This window comes from Ambystoma mexicanum, chromosome 9, assembly GCF_040938575.1.
Source record: "Ambystoma mexicanum isolate Mex_15411 chromosome 9, UKY_AmexF1_1, whole genome shotgun sequence".
Taxonomy (NCBI): domain Eukaryota; kingdom Metazoa; phylum Chordata; class Amphibia; order Caudata; family Ambystomatidae; genus Ambystoma; species Ambystoma mexicanum.
In genome coordinates, this window is record NC_090931.1 from 462,788,787 (window position 1) to 462,812,561 (window position 23,775).

Here is a 23,775-nt window from a genome sequence, read left to right on the forward strand (position 1 = left end):
AGACTCGTTGTACCGTGTTTCTGCCTTCTTATCTCTTTTCATATTACTACCCCTTTCCACCCCTACAGCTCAAGCTTTCACTGTAGCTAAAGAGAAGAATTTGCTGGTGAGACACATACTATAGAAGGATCTGGGTTGTCTGATCACAAAAGTTTTGCTCGCGACCAGACTGCCCACAATGTAACTGCTCGGGCCCTGTTCTGACTATTCATTGTAAACAGGGGCCAAAGCAATTTTTGTCCCCTGCCCCAATGTTAAGGATGCAGGGGACACCCCTGAACCCTCAAACCACAAAATACCGAACAGGGGGGCGGGGGACACCCCTGCAGTCCCCACTCCTCATGTTCGGTATTTTTGGCCACGACCTAATTGTTAACACCCAAATCGAACAAAACGTCCATACCCTATAGAATGCAGATCCCATTTCTAGGGATTGTAACAAGCAGGAATCAACAGACAACACAAGACTCGCAAAGTGTGGTACAAGAAGCTTTATTTTACAACACAAATTAACCAAAGGCGGCTTAGTGTAGGCTTTTAAAGAAGTAGGAGACTCTGAAATAATAATAATTGTTTTCATTGTTCTTTTATGACGCACTTAATACCAGTGAGTGGTTTCTAAGCGTAGGATCGGGATTCAAACCTTTGTTGCTCTGTATTGTCTTGCTTCCAAGACAAACACAATGCCCTTCAGCTATCCTTCCTCCCCATATCAAAGGAGAGCAGGGTCAGCTTGATTGAGCGCCATAGTGCAACAGTCTGCCTCGCAACTGCCTTGAGCGAAGGAAATTCAGCCCAGGTCCAGGGGGTTTTGTGTCCCCTGCCCTTCTTTCATAGATTTGTTGATAGTAGCTTTCTCTCTCTGTCTTTCTCTCTTTTTCTCTGTCTCTCCCTCACAGACAGTCCCTCCCTCTCTTATTATTCTGGTCCAGAATGTTCTTAGGTGGTCCATTCGAACTAGTGGGCTTGAGTGGCGCTTGGCCGTCTTATACAATGCCAACACTTTGCCGGAGCTTGCTGGTGCTGGATAGTCTTTAGATGCCTCCTCCCCTTTCTCGCCTTCTCTATTCCCTTCTCTATGCCCAACCTTCAGCCCTCCTTCACTGGAAGATGCATACATTCCTCTAGCATCTGTTGAGGCCAGGTTAGACCTTCCAAGAAGGGTCAGCCTCTACATCCTCCAGGCCTTACACAGTTTATGCTTCCTCATACAGGGCATCAGTGCCAATACGAAAGACTTTGAATTAATGGTGTTGGACACTGTAGGTGTCAAAAAAGGTTTCAAAGCAACACGTGGCTTACGACCTTGTGAGTTTAGGCAAGAGTGGATGACAAAGGGCTGTGTCGTGAAGAGCTACATGCATATTTGGGACGGGGACCCATTGTTTGTGCTCATGGAGCCTTCAGCAATGTACACCTGACATGCCCCCTTTACTAGTTATGGAGCTACGGGTAGCATGGGCCCAAAACCCATCCCAGATCTTGGTAAATAGCAGAGAGGACGCAGCAGTAGCTTGGGGAGTACCTGCCTAGGTGTTTTTTTTTATCAAGGATCTTCAGCATGCTCTACCTGAACCACTTCAATTCGGCGTGAGATGGTAAAAGGCACATTTTGACATCTTGACATGTGATTGTTTTTTTATTTTGAAAATTGCATGGTGCCAATGAGCGGCATGAATATATCTGCTTTCAGGAATAAGATGCATGTCTTCTGGTAGCCATTGGAACTTATGTTCTTGGGAAGCCAACTTGTGCTGATGGTGTGGGACCCAGAAGTTGCTTTTCCCTAAGTAAAGACTTTAACACTGCACTCCTCAATGGCCAATGGGTGAATAGATTGTCATGATGCACACATTTTGGTTGATTCAATTAAAGAGACATTTTAGAAAAAAGTTTTATTCAACCAAGTAAAGTTTGTGCTAGTTCCTGGAGTGACTTCTGTGACAAATGTAAAAAACGAACTTAGATAAGTGGGAAGTAGAGGTTCAATATATTAAATATGTTCTTCTGGTGCCTCACTTGCAGGTCAGTAAATCCACTGTCACCATGACAGAGTCAGACTGGAGATGATGTAATTCACCAGATGGTCATTTTAAGATTCATGGATTCAGTCTGTACCGAGATCTATTTCAAAAAGTTGAGGAATCAATTGGATGTGGATAGCCATTAATAGCTGCTTTAGCTCAGACTTAGTGTACATGAATGATATTTGAGGGTGAAGAGCTGTTCAAACGGCATTGGTGTTAAATGCAAGAGTTAATCCACCTAACAATGAAAGTCTAAAAAGGTTGGGTTCTGTTCATCCGCAGCGTACATATGCACTTAAAAGCTGGTTTGGAGGCCTCACATTGTGATTCTTCATTTAAGAAACTGTGAGGCTGAGCAAAAGAGAGAGAGGAAAGAACTCATTTGCAGGAAATTCAGTTCCCACCTTTGGGACCACATTTTGTTGAGTAGACCCAGCTTGTTCCAATGGAAAGTTGTGTATGGTTCTGAAGCACACAAGGGTTGAAGCTCAATTGTGTGTCTCGCTGAGGTTATGGGGACCAAATGTTGTTTGCCCCAAAGCAAGCAATTGTTATTAATAATATTCTTGTTGATTTATAGCTTATTTAATGCCTGACTCCTCCCACTTCTAAGAGCCAGATCAGTGGTCGAAAACAACATTGCATGCATGGTCTTCTTCCCAAGGCAAGCAACTTCCTCCTGAGCTACCTACCCAGTCTGGAAGGTGGAAGTTGCAAGACCACTTGCGTTCAAAAGATTTCAACAATGTACCTGCTAGGACAGGGGTAAGGTCCCAATGGATTTACTGTTGTTTTTTGTAGAAAATATGACGAATATTTGGAGAAGGACTTTAAGATGATGTCCCACTAATCCATCTACTGTAAACAATGTTTCTGTTCATTTTTATAAGCCGTTATGGTAGCTAAGTAAACAATTCAAGTACCTATGTATTCTTATATCTGATTTTGCTAAATCGTAAGAAAAAATATATGACATCATTGATAGAGCTAAAAATTTTAAACCCTGACCTTGGTTTTGTGTTGCGACCTTACTAAAGGTTTCCAGCAGCTTCCAAAACAGTTCTGTTCTTCGAGGGCCTACATGAGCAGTGCACGAAGGCTCGGGGACTGATGGGGAATAGGAGTGCCCAACACTTCCCTACCCTCCCTTGATAGGATGGTGAGTTCCATACGAAAATTCATGAATAGAACGTGGCAGAGGAAAGAATCTCTGAAAACCAGCTCTGACAAGACCATCCTTGAGCTGTGAGATTCAGGGTAGAATTGCTGACGTTCAGGAACTTTCGAAGCATGCTTGGAATCAGTGGGTAGGAGGAAGGCATACAGCAGCATCGTGCAGATCTTTGTCACTAGGCCCTCTCTAACAAAGTTCAGCGTGTTTTCTATTCAAGGCATATATCAGTGACACTTTATGTTCTAGTAAGTTGCAGCAAAGGTATCAGTGAGTGAACGACACCCACTTTTGAAGAAGGACGCGAGGACTATCTGTTTCCATACCATTGGGTATGGGTTCAAAGGCACCTATTCACCGCCTCTATAGAAAGAGATATGGCTATGTCAGTCCCCAGCATGGAAAGGCATGCGGCCATTATGGCGGATGTGGTCATTATCGTGACTGAATAATAATGAATGGCTTTTCAGGGAATAGTGTCCAGACACATGCCATTTGTTAACATTAACACATTCCTGGGAATACATCAGGGTGTTGTCAGGGAAGGGATTTAGGGGTGAAAGGGAGAAGGAGATAAGGATGGGGAAAACAGCAATGCTTTTGATGGGGACCCCCAATCTTGGCATACATTTGAATTGGACAAAACAGAAAGGAATTGCTAACCTGCAGTTGGGAAACTGCACGTCTGGAGAGACTGGGTCGAGACACCCGCCTTGAACTCATTGTTACAGAGGTGCGCCCCACGTTTCCAACAGATGTATGTGGTGGCACAAAACCAATGTGTTCCACAGAGTATTTGTATAGTGGTGTCTGCAATGTACCCTTTACTCAGAGGAGTCTGTTTTTATGGACACTTGACGGGTGGAGACAATCCATTCGAAGGCTCTGTGGCCCCCCCAGGTCCACCACCATCGAGATATTCAATGGAGCTTTTCTGACTAATCCCAATGATCACACATTGCTTTTAGACCTGCAGTGTCTGCAGTCTTGAAGGACACGAGACCTATGTTGGCTGGGTGGCCAGAGGCCTGCACAACTACAAAGGTGGTATTTCTGGGTGGGACCAGAAGTAAAGTCGATGGTACAAAGGGGCAACCACAAAGAAGATCTGAGAACATAGTGATTGATCAACAAAGGGCTGATGAGCTTTACTTTTTGATGACTATGGAGACGTGGGAGTCGAAGCTATTCATGTTTCAGTGGGAGATGCTTTCTCACTTGACCCTTATTGCAGGAGTTCATGGACCACTGTTAGACACCTTGGTTAGCTGTAGGAATGGGGTCCTTAATGGAGCTGGCTAAGGGAACTTTCAGCATCTCACCACTGCAGACCACAAACAGTTGTGATTTCCAAAGGCCTCTTGAAATTGTGATTGTATTACAGACACAAACATATGCACCATATAGGCATCGATTTCACAATCACTGCTTGCAGTAATTCCAGGCACATCTCAATGAGTGACATCAACCCCAGGTCTGTAGGGAAACATTAAAAACGAGACATTCTGTGCACATTTATGGATGGCATTCCTGCCTTCGATTGCCTGCCCGTAATTAATGTCCCCTCCTTGTATTCCTTTGGGTAGCATGTAAGATCCAACTCTGTGTTCTATGAAAAACTTACAATTTGCATAAACAGAGACTAATTCTTCAAAGCCTACTGGGACGTCATTTGGGGGTCCCCAGGGGTTGCAATGTTCTGGGTGTATGGGTGGGTGGGTTTATGTGTGCCTGTGTGTAGAATGCAATGAGTGGATGTAAGAGGTGTGAGTGACTGGTGGTTGGATGAGAAGTGATGTGATGTGTGTTTTTGAATGTTCTGGGTGGGTGGGTGGGTCGGTGTGTGCCTGTGTAGAGAATGTAACAAGTGGATGTAATGTGAGTGAGTGACTGCTGGGTGAATGCAAAGTGATTTGATGTGTGTTTTTGAATGTTCTGGGTGGGTGGGTGTGCGCCTGTGTAGAGAATGTAACGAGTGGATGTAATGTGAGTGGGTGACTGCTGGGTGAATGAGAAGTGATGTGATGTGTGTTTTTGAATGTTCTGGGTGCAATGAGTGGATGTAATGAGTGGATGTAAGAGAAGGTGTGGTGGGTGAATGGGAAGTGATTCGATTTGATGTGTGATTGTGAATGTTCCAGGTGTGTGGGTGGGTGGGTTTGTGTGTGCCTGTGTCTAGAATGCAATGAGTGGAATGTAAGATGTGTGAGTGACTGGTGGGTAAATGAGAAGTGATGTGTGTTTTTGAATGTTCTGGGTGAGTGTGCCTGTGTAGATAATGCAATTAGTGGATGTAAGAGAAGGTGTGAGTGACTGGTGGGTGAATGAGAAGTGATATGATGGGATGTGTGATTGTGATTGTGAATATTCTGGGTGTGTGGGTGGGTAGGTTTATGTGTGCCTGTGTAGAAAATGCAATGAGTGGATGTAAGAGAAGGTGTGAGTGACTGGCGGGTGAATGCGAAGTGATTTGGTGTGTCTTGTTGAATGTTCTGGGTGGGTGGCTGTGTAGAGAATGCAACGAGTGGATGTAAGAGAAGGTGTGAGAAACTGGTGGGTGAATGTGAAGTGATATGATGTGTGTTTTTGAATGTTCCGGGTGGGTTGGTGCGTGCCTGTGTAGAGAATGCAATGAGTGGATGGGTGTGTGCTTGTGTAGAGAATGCAATGAGTGGATGGGTGTGTGCTTGTGTAGAGAATGCAATGAGTGAATGTAAGAGAAGGTGTGAGTGAGTGACTGGTGGGTGAATGAGTATGAATGTGAGGGTGTGTTTTTGAATGTTCTGGTGGGCATGTGGCTGTGTAGAGAATGCAATGGGTGGAGGTAAGAAAAGGTGTACGAGTGAGTGACTGGTGAGTGAATAAGTAGAAATGTGATGGTGTGTTTTTGAATGTCTTGGGTGTGTGTGTGCATGTGCAGAGAATGCAATGAGTGGATGTAAGAGAAGGTGTGAGTGAGTGGTGGGTGAATGAGTATGAATGTGGTAGTGTGTGGTTGAATGTTCTGTGTGGGGTTTGGTGTGTGCCTGTGTTGTGAATCCAGTGTGAGTGAATGTTACAATTGATATGATATGATATGTGATATGGTATTTATAACGTGTCTATACACAAGTGATATATGTTTGAGTGACTGGTGGGTGGGTGGGGATGCATGTGTGTGTGTAAGGCACTGGGTGACTGGGGATCACTAGAGCATTTTAGCCACATCATTTATTGACTGTGGCATGACATTTATTACTCAGCATCTTTAAAAAGCAAGCATGATAAGTGGTGTTACCTCGATAGACTGATGTTTTGTTGTAGCAACCTGCATATTTTCTACTGTAGCATGCCATTTTATTAACTGAGAATTTATGATGAAGCAAGCATGATAATTGTTCTTATGGGTCTAAACTGGCTTACATTGGAAACAGTTTGGACAGGTTTTCATATTGTGACATGTTGCTTTTAATGGCCAAACCAACAGGAGTATGTTCTTACATAGCCGTGCTGGCATATATTGGCAGAGGTAGTTTTGTGCCAGGTGCCAGTAATGATACTATAAAAAAAATCTTAAAGCAAACATGAGTATGGTCTTATATGGGAATAGTAGCATACCTTGGTGCAGCAGCATGGAAATGTATGAGCAGAGACTGCATGAAAGTGTTTTTTATACTGGCATATATTGCAGGGACCGGCATGATAATGCATTGGGAAATGTTCTGTGCACTTTTGGTGACTTGCATCTATTGTACTTTTTTCATGATTTACACTACACCCTACAAAACCGATTGTTGGCCTTTTATCCAAATTGTTGGCCTTTAACTCAAATTTTCACAGAAAGTGTGCTGTGTAATGCACCATACTTGTGGCAAATATTTACACCCTCCAAAATGATAACTCACAAGCCACCACTGGTATGTTCATGGACCAGGCACCACTCCCTTGCTTTCTGTGTTATGTTAAACATTTAAGCTTTGATTAAAAAGCATATTTGCTTCTTTCACTTTCAGTCATGCATGCTCCTGCACGGGGATAATCATCATAGAGATTGTGCACACATGGTGGTCTGGGATGTGGTGTGCCCTGTGCTTTGTTAAAGAGCTTGAGGGGCCTCCAAAGCATGGCTCGATGGCTCGCAGGGGAGGCGCCAAATCCTGTGCTACACCATTGGGCACCACTGGGTCTGACAAAGGGGTAGTGTGCAGTGTGCACCTTGAAGTCTGCCAGTGAGTCCCCGGGTGAGAAGCAACTTGTGGGTGTTTTCAATGCATAATAACTATGTGATGCTATGGATATATGTGTGCAGCAATGATATTGCCTTACATGGTGCTTTTTGTTGAAGTCCTCTGGCACCGAGTATTACACTTAGATAATAAAAACTGTGGGGGGGTCTTGGGTATATTGAAATAATCTTTCCCAGGTATTGTACGCCAGCAAATATAACATTATCAGGTGCACTCCCCTGTGTGCATGCAGACCAGTATAACAGGTTTCTTCTTTTGTAGTGGTAGCTGCCTCATAGATACATTTATAACCAGGGCATTTTGTTAATAGTAAATCCTGGTCAATTATTTAATTTTCAGGTCTTGCTCGTGCAGCATTTTTCTCCTGGGTAGACAGCAGCACACGCCTCCCCACGCCATGTGCTTCTTTGGCTTGTTTAACACAGCAATGACCCAGATAACGTGTACTTCTGTGTCCATTGATCTATTGGTGTTTCATGCACTAGCTGTAGCCCACATTAGAGTTTTCGATTACCCTGTTACAAATACTGCATTGTGTATGTTTTACACATAGACCCCACGTCGAATCTGGCAAATGACATTCCCCAACTGTGTGATTGTGGAAAAATCATGCCTCCCTCTGTGCCTCGGTTCTTATATCTGGCTGAAATGTGATCGCTTGGAAACACGGGCGCTAGATGTATCTGAAAATTCTGAAGGTCATTTGCCACTACTTCCCATGATGTCACTTGGGTCTGGGTCCAATGGCATCACTTCATGTGATGTCATCAGGGGGGCCAAGGGTCAGGTGATATCACTTCCAGTACCCCAGGCATTTTGGTGAAATGACATCTCTGAAAGGCTAGGGAAGTTATTAGTGGATGGTAAATATAATTGCTCCTCAATGGCTGGCCAACACACCTGTGGCTTAAAAAAAAAGAATTGAAAGATTTTCATAATTATAGTGTGGCAACTAATTAAGGTGATTGCCTAGATCCAGAGGAAATCCAAAAATTCGATTGCTAGTAACTTTTGACTGGCATGCCAGATTTTGCTGATAGGTTCCAAACAAAACGTTTGTCCGAGAGGCTCCCAGAATGGACATTTTGGGAAAGATTTGTTAAAAAGTGAAAAAAACATAAAAAAAGCAAAAAAAGCTGTTTTCGGTCTGCTCCCATTCATTTTCCCATAGACAAAAACTCAAATATTTGGCTCCTTGAAGTGGAAAAACTGCTGGACGGCATTGGGCCAAATAAGAAACATATTGGCACGAAGCGTTGACTTAAGTTCAGGGACAGGTTTGGGGTTATTCCATTCAGTAGTTTTAAAAGTATTTGACTGGGAAGGGGTTGCCCTCTCTCCCAATATTATAGCTACATCTTCCATGGTGCTTTGCAGTAGAGAGGCTTTTCAGAAATGACAAACTATTATGGTGGTAATATTGGGGGATTGCGAAAATGAAAACTGCAAAAGAAAAACGATTTGGAGGAGGAAAAAGGTTGAAATGTCATCAGGCAAGCGGGTGGGAGTGTGGAAGAGGACATCATGTGAAGTCGGGGAGTTGGGGGTGGTCTAGAGAGCCAGTTACAGTTTGAACGCTTTCATGTTATCGGATGAATTTCAGGGGAATCTCATGAGATTACTGCAGTAATACCGGAAGATGTGCTCAGAAAGGAACATGCGTCACACAAAGCAAAGAATGAAAAGGAGTATTGGGAGGGCTCAGGGAGGTAATAATCAACTGAGGAGGGTAGGGACTTAGAGAAAAGGAAGGAGGTACATGGGGAGCTCCTGTGAGGGCTTTTACATGTTCGATCATATAATTGGCACGAGATTACCGTGAGATTACTGCAGTAATTATCAGGGGATTATCAGTGGAATGGTAACTGGCCAGGGTTGAAGGCCATAGCTAGAGGGTCCTAAAGAAACCTATTGGTGCAGCATGTACAGTAGCCCTGGCCGAAGGCCCTCAAAAGAGTTGTCTGCACCAAATAAATTGAAGCATATGGAAATTGGAGAGGGGTGCGTATTGAATATGGTGTACTCTACAAACCAGTGTTGTTCTCGACCCGTTTGTGTGGAAAACCCCTGTTTAGCAAAATACAGTGAAGCATTAAATGACACCTCAAGTAAGAATGGGAGTCACATCCTACTTTTGGTAAAAGGAACAGACAGCAAGCAACACAAGTGGACCTGGAAGATGTGTACCTAACCCCAGAGACCATGGCCGTCTCGAGCAGATAGCTCGGGGGCAACACGCTCACTTTGGAAGCAAGATGACGCGGAGCAACACAGGTTCGATCCCCTGGTCGTGGCTAAGAAACCTCTGCGTATTAATCACATTACATATAGCCAATTACACTTGCAAATCATACAAAATCTTAGATAAAAGCTGCATACGAAGATCACGCCCACAGAGCTGCTTCGTCCAAATTCTCTAATAGCACATAAACCGAATGCTATCTCAAGAATAAACTAATCTCACGATATGAGCAACATCTAAAAATTGTATACAGTCCCTAGGACTTTTCTGTAAAATGCGGTTGGATAGTCTACAATTGGAAACTGTGACAGAGAAACAACACCCAAGCACTAATGATTGTTGCCCAGTCTACATATTGACAAAGGAGAGTCCACAGCATTTTCTTCTTATCTGGCCACTAGATGATGATAGTCAGAAAATGTATGCCAAAAACGTGTTTACATCACTACGGTGCCTACATATTTACACAAGACATGGGCCAGAAAAGAGAAACTAATAGAAATTGACCACTAGATAATTAACACATTTAATAAAATAATTATCATATAATTGATAATATAATTTTAGATAAGGTACCATCAATACTCTATTCTACATGCTGGAATTCTCACCATGCCTGGGCAGTGGCAGAAAGAGGAACATTAATTCTACCCTAGATACTGGTACTACCTTATACTTTGATTAACACTCAACGTTGAACCTGTTGGCGCACTATTGTGAAATTGAGGATGACATGATTTATGAGTGATGATCCCGTAGGCACTGTGGCCCTCAATACGAGCATGGAGGAGCGGTTAAAAAGTTACCGTAGCAGTGATTCCGTTTGGTGGAATTTCGGCAGATGTATTGCTGAAATCCCACCAAAATCGCAATGAGGGCCTGCATATGTTACTGATTAGGGGGTCATCAGAAGTTAGGTGGTATCCCGGCAGTAAATGCACCAGGATACCGCCCAACGCTAAAAGCATTACCACAACTCAATCCGGTGCAATTAGCGTGGAATCCTGAGTTCCGGGGGGGTGGGCATATTGGGCACAATTACCGCTGCTCAATTTGCGCCATTGTAATGGCATCGCAAATGGGCAGAAACTCACCAGATTTACCTCCAGCTTAAAGCTGGAGGTAAAGCTGGGTGACATTCTGCCAAACTCATAGTTGGGCGGAGCATTAATGCGGCAGTAATAGCGTAACCGCGTCATTGTTACCGGTCCGCCCAACTTATGATGAGGCCCATAGTCTCGCTATATAAGATTTGAGTAATGCTTTTATATTCAATAACGTGTGTATAAACTACTTGAAATGAATGCTGAATATTTAACTGGCTTCATATAGCAATTTGGGAAATTATTTTTATTTGTTATTTGAAGAATGACCAGGCAGATTTTCAAATCGAATTTAAGATCTGCATTGGTTCACATTGGAGTTCTGCCCAATACATGTAGAACTGAAGCATTCTAGAAAAAGGACTGTGCATTCCTCAAAGTCACGGGCATTCTGGCTCTTTAAAGAGCAATCATAGAAATAGAGCCAAAGAAAAACATATTTACTCTACACGGTCAAACACTGTGGATTCACAGACCCCCAATTTCCTGACCGATTCGCCAGAACGGGTAAAGTATGTTCATTCTTTAGATAGGGAGGTTTCGTTGCTGTAGAATTTGTCGAATTTTTACGAAAAAGTGACCGCAAATATATCTGGGGGTGGATAAAGGTAATAATTAAGGTGGAGGGAAGTAGGGGCGGCTGTGGAGGATCTCCCCCCGCATATATTTGCGGCCAAATTCAATAAAAGTAAAATAAATGGACAACATCGAATTCGACTAAATATACCTGACGAAATCACAAACAACCCATTTTTTTAAAATTAAAAAATGTCTCTTCTTCCTGGCACAGTCAGGAACACGTCAGTGGGAACGTGGACTTAAACACACATTCTGATAGGACCCCAAAGCATAGATACACAAGACACATTAGCGATGTTGTTATTATGTAAATAGAAGTACACACATTACTTTTTGGAAGCAAAGCTAAACACACGTGCTGTCTGTATCAGAGTATGGAGCTTGGGTGAGTGTACGTGTCAGGATGAATGTGTGTGTATATTCATTTATTATCTTTGGGTGTGGGTGATTATCGCAATGTGTATGTATTTCTTTAGGATTGTACATATCTTGGCAATTATGCATTGTGGGGGTGTGAAACTGTGCATGCTTTCAGTAGGGCAATGTTTGGGGGTTGTGAGTCTATGTGTGGGTGTAAGAAGTAGGCTCATATACTAAGGCTCGTGTACGGGTCATCAGTAGTAAATTAGATTTATGGATAATAGGCATTTTTGGGTATGGGTTGGTTGGATTTTGCATGAGTGCTGGAGCCTGGTGTGAAATTTCTTTATTAATGGTCACCTGAGGGACCTGTGAAAGATGTTACTGGGTACATCCAGCGTAGAGACACATACATCCCGTTGCACACTCACACACATTTTTTTAGATGGTGAGTTTATGTACATATGCACGTGTACATGTGTTTGTATGTTCCCTGTTCTTCGCTAACCTGCTTCCCCATCTCTCTTAATGGCGCTTCTTCGAGGAAAGTCTTTTTTCACATCTCATTTTCTTTGATCTCTAACCAGTGGTTCTCTGATCTGTTTCACTTTCATGTTCTCTCATTCACCTTCGTTACACTTTGCGCTGTAGCTTTAAGTGGCTTCATGTCTCTCCACCTCTACCCTCTGTAAGCCAATATATCTATCCTTGTTGCCGCTGTCTGTCTCCAACCACTATGAAGGTAACCGAAGCCCAGAAGCCTAATAAGTCACAGGGTCCAGATTTGATACCAGCTTATCTGTTGAAGTCCAACATAGAGCTTTGCGCTCCATGTCTCTGCATTCTTTACAACGCAACTGCAAAGAGCTGCAAAATTCCGGAATGATGGCGACCAGCAATCATTGTTCCCATTTACAAGAAGGTAGACAAGGCATTACCAAATTCCTATTGTCCAAACTCACTTTTGGATGGCTCCTCAAAACCTTAGGGAATGTATTGCACGGGATTTTAACGGAATGGGTGAGGGTGAAGAATATCATGGGGATACACAGTTGGGGTTCAGGGAAGGACTGAGAACACTACATTAGGCCCTACATTTCATTTTTCTGAGAGTGAAATACACAAGCTAAAAGGAAGGTACTGTTTACTTGGCCTTTATGGACCTAACTAGCACTTTTGATTTGGTAGAAGGGAAAAGCTATGGTCCATTTTGGTAGACATGGGAATTCCAGATGGGCTTTTGAAATTAATCGTTTTATTTCATACCAACACAAAGTGCTTATACAGTTATGATGGAGGGCGGAAACGGCACATCTCCTTTTGGGATGTACAGGTGCCTCCGACATGGGTGTGTTCTCGCTTCTATTTCATTTAATTTGTATACAAATGTTCATCAATTGATTTTAGAGCAGTCTATGCCCGATGTACCTACGCCAGGTGGCAGAAGGGTCCCCATGTTGACTTACGCTGGTGATGTTGTGCTCCTAGCCCGTATAGAGAGAACCCTCCAAAAACTCTTAAATGACTACATTGGTTTTTTAACACTTAAGAAACCAAAGATAAACCTAACTAAATCAGCAGTATTAACAATGGGAAAGGCATAGAAATTGCCAAAGGGATTTTTTGTGAATGGATCGCAATACTTTGAATATCTGTGGATCCGGTTTGCTGCAAATGGCTGTGGGAACTATCATATTGAAAAATAAGCAATCAAAATGTTTCAGGCCATAGCAGGGATCCCTCGATTTGTGAGATCCATAAGGGTACACCCACTGGCAATAATGCTAAAGGTATATAATTTTAAGACCCGTACAATTGGTCTTTGTGGCGAAGTGATTTGGGCACAGGAGTCCCCTTGCAAATTGCATTAAATGGAGAATACATTTGCTAGGTCATTCTTGACTCTCCCACAGAGTACCCCAACTGTTGCTGTACATAATGAACTTGGGAAAACCTTTATTGAAAATTATCCTCATAAGGAGTTGGCACTGATGGGGCTGGCAACATGGGCAAACGAGCACGCCCACCTGTCTACACTGATGTTCTTTCCCACGTTGGTGTAAAAGCTACCCTCAAAGCCATAAACACTGACAATTGGTTTGAACATCCATGACCTGATAGATGGCCACAGTAAAGAGAAGGCCAAGGGCTTTTTCTTAAACCTATATCGGGCACAAAGGGACATGCCAGAAAGGGGCAAATCCTCTGCCGTCTCCACACTGCAATCCGTAAAAGAACTCTGGGATTGAGGGGGTTTTACCAATTTAGGCCGGCACCATTATATCGTTTACTAGTTGTTCCCGGCCACACGTTGCTGTAGCTCAGTCTGGTTAAATGGAAAAGAAAGAAAAGAGAAAGCACACGTTTCTAATATGTTTAATTTCACAATGCTTGCGGGTATGCAATATTTTTTGTTCTTCCATTGTCTGTGCAGATATAGAGATTGTCTGGTTTGCCGACTGTAGAACAAGCAACATACAACTGTCCATGTGAGAAGCAATCCGTTTCTAGATCTAAACAGCACAATTCTAAAGATTGGCCTTGAACTTTGTTGATGGTGATTGCAAATGCAAATTGGCATGAATTGAGCTGTGACGATTTCTGTGCCGAACGACATCATTTAGAAGCATGAGTTGCATTTCCTGATGTTAGATAGGAAATGCTTTGAATCGGCGGTATATCCGGCACGCAAAGTTTTTAATGGCTCTGGCGGTTCTCCAAGTTCGGGCAGTTTAATTTTCCCAGCGGCGCAAAACATTCCTTTAATTTCTCCATTAAATTTCAGAGCCTTGCAATAAGGACACACTTCAGTCATAGTGCTGATGAGAACATTCCGGCTCAAACTATAATCATCAGCTGGGTTGTACCGGAATGCAAGGCGATTGTAATCGTGTGATTGCTGAGCACGCAGTCATGTTTGACGCTGATCTGCTGTTTCTCGTTGACATCTGTCAGCCACTCTCAGCCTGTCATGTTCATTCTGTTGAGAACGAAGCAGATCTGAAGCTGCAGAACGCAATCGGCATGCTCGCAACCGTGCATCCTGAAGTCTCACTGCACGTCACTCTGCTGCTTCCTCGGCACGTATTTCAGCCATTCTAAATCAGATACATTGAAATGGAATCGTAAAATATTTAGTATAGCGTGTGTTGCTTTTATGTCCAACAGATGGCGCTGTTTTTCAGGTAAAGCATGTTTTTACCCGTCACAGGTGTGACATCTATGTATAGTAGGTATATAAAAACACGGGCCTATTTGAATGCAAGGTTGTGTCAAAATTTTGAAGCATTCGGTGAAGAACTTTCAGAGATTTAAGATTTTGAACAAACAAACATTTACATTTTTGCTACAGGACAAATGCATCACGTTGGTGCTTAATTCTTGTATTTGAAAGGTACTGAAGCTGATCTTAAGGAGAACTGCCTCATTAATATGTTTTTTATATACTTTTCAAACTGAACTGCTAGCTTGTTAAGGACGTTTTGTATTGTTAAAAACTGATGGACCCATTAGAGCTGTACTGAGTCAAGTTTTGGAATTTAGACGCATATTGCCATATGTTTGTTTTAGGTGTTTTTATTTGGCCTGAAGGTGTTTCATGGTTGTTTTTAATAATCGAATAAGCAAAATTCAGATTCTGATTCTATGACTTTGAGGTGTCTTTTTACACTCTCTGACACATGCACCTTTGCGGTGTTACTTTGCCACGTACTGCATCTCAGAACTCTTTACCTTTTTGATATTTTGCTCAACCTACCTCTCTCACACACAAGCATCTTTTTTAATTTGAGATGTGTATCCCATTAACACTCACTTTCTCTCTCTCTGTGTCTTGATGTGCCTTCACTCTCAGTGCCTCTCTCTTTCATCTGCATACCATTGGGATTTCCTTCTGTCTCTTTCTCACTCTTGTGAATTTGATCTCTCTCTCTCTCTCTCTCTATCTCTCTCTATCTCTCTCTATCTCTCTTTATACGTGTACGTGTACTGTGGATGAGTATCCGTTTGGGAGATGATGTGGGCAGTTTTTGCATCTAACAAACAAATAAAGAACCAGATCAAATAAAGCTGATGTTTCTTGTTTAAGTGGCGACTCACAGGCAAGTGTGTTGGGTTCGTTCTACAGTGCTTCTGTGAATGTAGTCACCTACAGGAGCTAATCCTGCCCTTGCTGCTGGTCTCCCACACTCAGCTGTTGACATTGAACAGAGGGATGTTTAAGGGATCTCTATACTTCTCCAGTGAAGTCACCTGTCTGATGTTGACAGAAAGCCTATTCCAGAATCTCAGTGCAAGTACAGCGAATCGTTTGCCTCTGTCCACCCTATTTAAAATGAGGTGTTGTTAGAGTCACCCCTAACCATAGTGACCGGGAAAATGTAAAGACATTGAAATGCAACGTGCAGTTTCATATACAAAGCAAGCAAACAGGAGAGAGCAGCATCATTTTGGATTTACTTAATTTTATATTACCTGGAAGCCCTCGTGGGCCTGTGGGACCCCGCGGCCTGGGCAGCCCTGCAATAACCGTGTCAGTAATGGTGGACGCTAGATGTGGTTCTCCATCTGTGCGGGAGAGAGCAACAATTAGTGAATGAAAGGTCAGCAGGGCCCAGTGGCTGCCTTGCTTTCTATGCCTGGGTACGGGAATCAAGCTCATTCATTGTCACCATGATGCCTGTGGGCTTGCAGTGCGTTATAAATAAATAAAATAAAACATTTTAAAACATGATGTCCAATTAGGCCAGACGATGACTGGTTTGATGTGTTCCCATTTACAAGGAATGTGGCAGAGCCGCATGTGCGAAACTACTCCCATTGGTGGCAGGATCAAAAGTGATGTGCAGATGGCTTGTCCCCTTCAGTAATGGTGCATACGGAAACCATAATTATGGTATTGAATGTTTCCCTGAGCAATTCTAGTGGTTATGATTAACTTAAAACCTTCGATTCATCACTTTTAAGTTTTGGAAAGCAGAGAGCCATTTAATAAATAAGCCCTATGCACTCTCCTTCCACTCAGGAAATTATTATTATAAATATACTGTGTGTTACAGTTTAAAAACACAAAAATAAACTGTTCACACAAAAAACCTCAAAAAGTACAAGTACACTTTAAAAAAGAAATTTAATCTAAAAACAATTAAGATAATCAATTCATTGAAATTAAAAGAAATAACACAAAATACGTTTTACATCACACCACATCATTCCTAATTCATCATACAATTTTTTAAAACCCAGAATCAGTACACAACTCAGAATATTCATCATTAGAAGGTATTTCTCAATTAAAATCAACATGTTTCCAATAATTTAATTTAATAGGACAATTGATCAGGAAAAATCATATCTGAAAATCTCATAACTTCAATCACCAAAGACACGGATGGGTCTGCAAGCAAAGTATGCCATATTTTATCGATCTCTTCAAGTCCTGTGATAGACAAAAATGTTCCTAGCGTATTGTCACAGAGACTATTAAGTTTAGGACATACCATTACCAGCTGGTATAGGGTTTCAATTACTCTATGACAGAACCTCTCAGTTCTGGGAGTATTTTCTCTCGCCCCTTTAACCCGACAAATAGAGCCACAATGCCTACATTTTTTAGGGGTATTTTTGCAGTGTACCATTCATTCCCCTTCTGGATCTTATATCATAGATAACATGCTCAAAAACCCTGTATGTTGACAGCAGCATCCTATATTCAGTCCAATCGAGTTCAAAATGGCATTTCCTAGCTGTATTTGCTCTACCTACAAGCATCTCTTCAGAAATATCTCCCCCTGCCATAATGATAGTACACTTTTTAGCCCAATCAGAGAGAGGTTTACACACATCTGACAATAGTATACATCGCAATTCTACAAACAAAGAGCCACCTGGCCGAACTAGTAAGCTTCTATACAGTTGCAAGCTTCTCCAGCCGATCATAGCTTGGATTGATATAATGCATAGTATATGTCTTATTGCAGATACCGGGGTACCTTGTGGCTACAAGAGCACCTTGTGCCAAAGCTTGCTCTCTAACTGCAACCAGGCCCCGTTGGCATATACCACTTCCGCACCATGGATCACACTAGGAATCATTTTTTGAGAATAGAATTTCAATACAGGCAGAAGTGAAAATTGATCATATTTCATATTGAGTTGTCTCAACTGTGACATTGATTGTGTTACTGCAGTCTTACTAGGGGGCCGTTGTCCCTAGAGTTTGTTACTGCTACAAAGCTTGGTTCCCAAATATGTAAAATGTTGGACTTGTTCTAGTTTCTGTCCATTTATCGACCAATACAATTTCTTTTTTTCCTTCTTTCACATTTTATTTAAAACGAGAATTTTACATGTTGCCACACAAATGTCTAGGCCCACACGCTTAAAATAATCATTAGCAGCCAGTAATGCTTTCTTGAGACGTATTTGTGTGTAATCAAATAAAACGTTGTCATCTGCATACAAGAGGTAAGGGATAGAGAAAGTTCCCAATCTAGGAGGCTAGGTATTTATTTTTTCAAAAAAGTTCCCACATCAGCTATATAAGCAATAAAGAGGAAAGGGGCCAAACCCCATCCTTGACGTAGGCCCCCTCACTCCTCATCGAGCCTGAAGTATTTCCAATGCCTTCCAATCTCACCTTAAGTTTAGTCTCAGAATGCAGAGCTTTCAACATTTCAAGTTGCACAGGGTGACAGCCCTGAGAGTTTATCTTTCAACACAAAAGGGCCCAGGTCAAACAGTCAAATGCCTTTCTTATATCTAGAAATGTGACACATCTGTCTCGGTGTCCCGGCCTGAACATTCCGGCCTGATGTAATATCACAATTCTATTAGCGCCATGGTTCATGCCGGTAATTTACCGGTACCGCCTTGGAGGAAAGGGGAATTACCGCCCTATCCAAGGTTGGGAAGGCGGTAATTCCTCCTTCCTCCATTGCCCTTCCCCATTCCCATTTTTGCCCCATAGGGCATAATGGGAATGGGGAAGGCACTAATTACGGTACCGCAAATTGCGGTACCGTAATTAGCACCCCGGTCTCTTTGCGCGTTCGTTTTTTAAAGCCTGCTAAAAGCAGGCGTTAATGTACCAACCCACAAAGGGACCTTGTAGTAAGGCGGTAAGGGTTTACCGGTACCGGTAAAATACCGGTAAACCCTTACCACCTACCGTGTAATGAGGCCCTAAGTGTTCCAGAGAGCATGACATTCCAGAGAGATTAGAAACAACAGTATCCATTTGATCAATGCATAGAGTAGGATATCTATGTGTCTGTCTCTTTACAGGGAATATTGCAAAGTTATTTTAAGGTCTTTCCTTTTTCCTCCCACAACTTCCGCAAATGTTGAATTAGAGATTGTGCTATGTTTTTATTCTCAAAATGGTATTATTCAAGTTTGTTATCTTCTCCTCTTACTTTTTTGGGCCATCAATTCTATTTCAGTTGCAAATTGGCAGGCGGGAAAGTTAATCTCTGGGAAGGCGTGCCCGGGGACAAAGTGTATGCCATAATCTTTCAAGATTTTTTAAGCTTTGAGCCCTTCATCGCAAATGAATATCAAGAAGTCAAAAATGAAAGAGAGGAAATGAGGAAAGCATGTGAAGTCACCCAGATGTTGGCAGCCAGTTGAAGGTCTTCACGGGAGCTCTATCCACTCTTCTGCCATCCACCTAACACACAGCCCGCACATTGTGTTCTTGCTCCGTGCCAGGCTTGTGTGTATATGGGGGCACACTCCTCCTCTTCCTCTGTCAAGCAGCAAAAACCGACTTGCCCAACCTTGAGCATGATGAAAGGAAAACAGACTCCAGAGAATACAATGTAGCACGGAGTAGAATGCTCCTTGAAACTTGAGCCTGCAGGTAACGCAGCAATGAGCACCTAACACAAAGCCTGCACAGTAAATCTAAAAGGTGGCACCTCTACCCATTGCCTGCAATCATAGTTTCTGCATGGGGAGCAGAGGCAGCAATGCCAATGCGGCTGATCCTGCCATGTGAATGCGGTTGGCCCTCTGCTTGTGTGAAGTGCATGGTCAGTGACATGTAAAGTCCCTCCGGGTGTGGTGGGGCAGACCGAGTCTGTGGACTTTGGCACATGTGAAATCAGCTCTCTGACATGGGGAGAGCAGAGAGACCAGCTGACAGCACGCACCCTGAAAGCCCTGCCTCTCACGGAGGCTCTCTCTAGCCGCATGTGGATCTACTGAAAACCCCCATATATCTTGCAGACTACATAATAGAACTATGGCCCCTCGCACTCTCTGTGGCATCCACCCAGAGTCGATTGCAATTCCTTGCACATATCTACATTTTACAAGGAAGCAAACGCTGTGCAAGCCGTTATTATGAACACTGTCTGGGGCATCTTTACAGAGACTAACCACCCTCTTTAAAGAAGATGAAACAGCTACTCTTTGTGAACCTTCCACGTGCCCACTTCTTCAGCTCAAACGCACCCAAACATGTAGACCCTGTAACAGTGAACGAAGTGAGCGGGAACGGTCGGGAACGGTGTTCCACTACTTTTTTTCTGTTTACCATTCCTCTACTTTTTGTGACCATATTCCCCATTTTATTTTGAGGATTTGTCCATTCATGTCCCTGGACAAGTGTAAAGTTTTAATAGGAGCCATGCCCCGGCCACAACACCATGTCACCATGTCACATGTTGCATTATGCTCCCGCCTACCCTCTCCTGTGCCAATACCAAATTTCCACTACTTTTTGTGGTACACTTCTGCCACTGCCCTGTAAAGTACAATCCACTTAACTCCACACACCCATGGATTAATACTTATTTGATATGCATCGACGATGTTCAATGCAATACCAATAACGCCCATGGAGACCCAGGAAAGCTCTCACTGGTGTTTGTGTGGACAACATATCTGCAGGGTCGCCTAATGGGGTACGACAGGCCTGGAATTCCCTCCTGGCTCAATTCCTTCCTGCTACCTGATCCGCGCAGGCACAACTGGGCGCCATTTCTTGTCACCACAAAACTATAAAGAGGCGGAGAACATTTCCATTCTCCCCCTTGTCTTCTGACCGCAGAGATCTCCTGCCAACACGAATTTGTTCTGACTAATAAAAGTCTGACGCCTAGCCATTAAGCCGGGAAAGAATGCCAGGGACTAAATCCGTCCCAGCATTTTATCTAATAGGTTCTTTGTTAGCGTCAGGCTGGAATACAAATTGAGGTTGTGCTGCCCCCTGGTGTTCAGACGTGGAATCTCAGAACGCGGGTACAATACATTCAGATTAATCGTCACTGGTGGTTCTTCGTGCCAGTGGATCAGGTCAATACAGAATTGAGCTTGTTAGGGGAATGGGGTCCTAAAAGTGTTTTTTATGCGTTAGGGTCTCGAGGTTAGTACACTTTTACATCGAGGTGCAATACACAGAATAAGCCTCGTTTGATATGGGGCAGAGTGGGAAATGGGTGCCTAAAAGCAAGGCGTAATGCTTGTACACTACCATTTCCAGCTCTTCCCAATTTTCCTCCTAAGCAGCAAGGCGAAGGAGGGGCTTGGCTTACTAGCTCCATCGTGCTAACCACCTCCGTCTTGCCAGTGCACTCCGTTTTATGTCTGCATGAGATTTCCAAGCATGGTAAAAGCAACCCGACTTGATTTAGCATCTACTGAAGAGCCAGCAGATTCCATAGGAATCTATTAGTAAACGCTGTGTGCAAAGCGTAATTTTTCAGGCATCTTTTACTTTTTTTTACAAGATGGAGAGTAACACAGAAGAGTAAAGCCAATTTCGACTGGTTTTACTCATCAGCTCTTGACTCCATCTTTTAAATGTTTAAGATGGCCGTGGACCCAGCATGACGTGCAAACATTGATGAATTTTGCATTCCTTAACAAATAAGCAGTAGTATCAGCCACATAGCTGTGCATTTTGCAGGCCACATCAGCCCATTTACAGACAGGATTTCAGTATTACAGTAGACCAGTTAAACACAATGACGAATGTACAGATGATACATGCATGTTTGCCAGTCCATGCGGCGAGCACAGAGAAGGAAATGGGCAGCACACAATATGATTTTGATATTATTGGTTATTTATTACGCGCTTCGGACCCTGGGATCAAACCTGTGTTGCTCTGTGTCCGCTGGCTTCCAAGGCGAGCACGTTGCCCCTGAACTATCCTCCCGAAACAATGTCCCACTCTGTGAGGGGAAAGCAATAGCATCTACAACCCCATCTAATGTTGAGCCTTATAGGGAGGTTTGAATCCCTATGGCCTACCGCTTGCTGTTACATCTGGAAAGAAAGCAAGAGGAGTCCGTAGGCTCTCATTTTAATGTTGGCTGCTAGGCGTGCACATGGCGGGCAACATTACCATGCCTCTCTTGGCTGGGGCGGCACAATGCATAGGAGCCATCTGGGTCCATGTGCCTTTTCACCACTCTGGCCTAGAAAGCATCACAAACCTGCTGGAGGGGGCAGCAGCGTTCAGGATGGTCAGCCTCTGTGCACTTAAGGGCTTCTTAAAAATAGAGCACCTTAGGGTTAATTGCACCCGAATCTCCAGAAATGTCCTTGTAGTTGAAATCATAACATTTGACAGGACACAAAACAATACAAAATAAAATACTCTGTGACCAAGGATGTTCGCTTATTATTGCAAATATGGTTTGCGTCATTATTCACTCCGATGAGCTGGGTGGGTAATTTAGGCAGAGAGTTAATAATAAAAAATAATAATAATTTAGCGCTACTTATTATTTCCCATGGTGTGTGGTGCTCATTTATCGACCTCGGAAGGATGAAAGGCTGAGTTGGCCCTGCTGGGATTCGAACCTGCGCCAGCAGGCTCTGCATGATGTCAAAGCGAGCACTCTAGTTGGTGTGCTATCAGACAAGTTGTTTTTTCAGAGCTAGTATTTTCAGGGTGCTTACTTGATTTAGCCTAAATGGCATGGCAGGAACTTGCCTAACTTCTGAATCAGAGATCGAATACAATTAGACACTGTAAGTAGCACCATTACTTCAGTTTAACCTTCCTGTACCCATTGTGTTTAATTTCCATCATGGGTGGAGAGGAAGGGTTGGCGCCTTTGGATTTTCATTCTCAGCACGGGTTTCAAAGCACTTAAACAAAACACCAAAGTACTTTAAGGGGCAACACAAAACGTGGTAAATCACAAGAGCTTCTTAAAAGAATATCCATGGGATGACGGGTGGAGAGCAGGAAGAGTTGTTGGAAGTGACGCTGAGGTCTTCTTGGCAGCTCGGCATACTTTGCCATCTATATGGTGAAAGCAAGGGATGCTTTGACAGATCCCTACAGGAGATATTCGAGCTTTCTTTCCAGTATTCAAACCTATGGCCAGAAAGTGACCTGAAGATCTCTCGAGCAGGTGCATAAAAGTTCCCTTAGCAGAGTGGGGAATGTCTGCAGGTGGGCTATGAACAAGAAACACTGTGTATAGGAATGTCCAGAGTAAATATATGGTACATGGCAAGAGCTGAATTTCATCATGGGCCGTGAACATGTTTAAATTCACAAGGGGATTGAGGGGACCCATTTGATGGCATGCGAAGTGGCATAATGGGAGGTGACACCATGATGAATGACATCAAAGCAATTGTCCTAACAGGCATTATCTGTGGATAGGACTCATTTTTAGTTTTGGTACATTTTGGTGGCACAAAGCCAAAACCACTACTACTGTGAATAGAGGGAGGGGTTGTGTACTAGGAGGCAGAATAACGTGTTCGTGTGGCAACTGGAAATTCTGTGACATTAATTGGTGCAACCACTAATAGCTATGTCTCATTCCATGCTGCCATACAAACCAATAAGGGGACTTATCTTTATTTCTCCAAATCAGGAGCTCCAACTCTTGAAGTTGTTTGCCTGAGCTTTTATGTAAGGGGCCAAACACAGTCACCTTGCTTTCTTTTTTGTCTGCCTTGCAGAGGCATATGATCCTCGGGCAGCCAACCCCTCTCCCTCTCCCAAGAAGAACCAGTACTATGGTGCAGGGACACCACATTAACTGAATGTTCCAATTTCTTTAAGCAAAGCTCACCCTTGCTCAACAAAGCA

The 23,775-nt window shown here is 43.1% G+C and overlaps 1 protein-coding gene across 4 annotated transcripts in view; it reads right to left on the bottom strand.

Moving 5' to 3' along the window:
* The window catches only part of COL26A1 (collagen type XXVI alpha 1 chain), a 1,569,010-nt gene that overhangs the window by 82,053 nt on the left and 1,463,182 nt on the right, over nucleotides 1–23,775 (bottom strand). For all 4 annotated transcript variants that reach the window (XM_069614996.1, XM_069614997.1, XM_069614995.1 and 1 more), the window contains exon 9: nucleotides 16,182–16,274. In XM_069614996.1, the coding sequence (XP_069471097.1) occupies nucleotides 16,182–16,274 (93 nt within the window). The remainder of the gene's footprint in view (nucleotides 1–16,181; nucleotides 16,275–23,775) is intronic.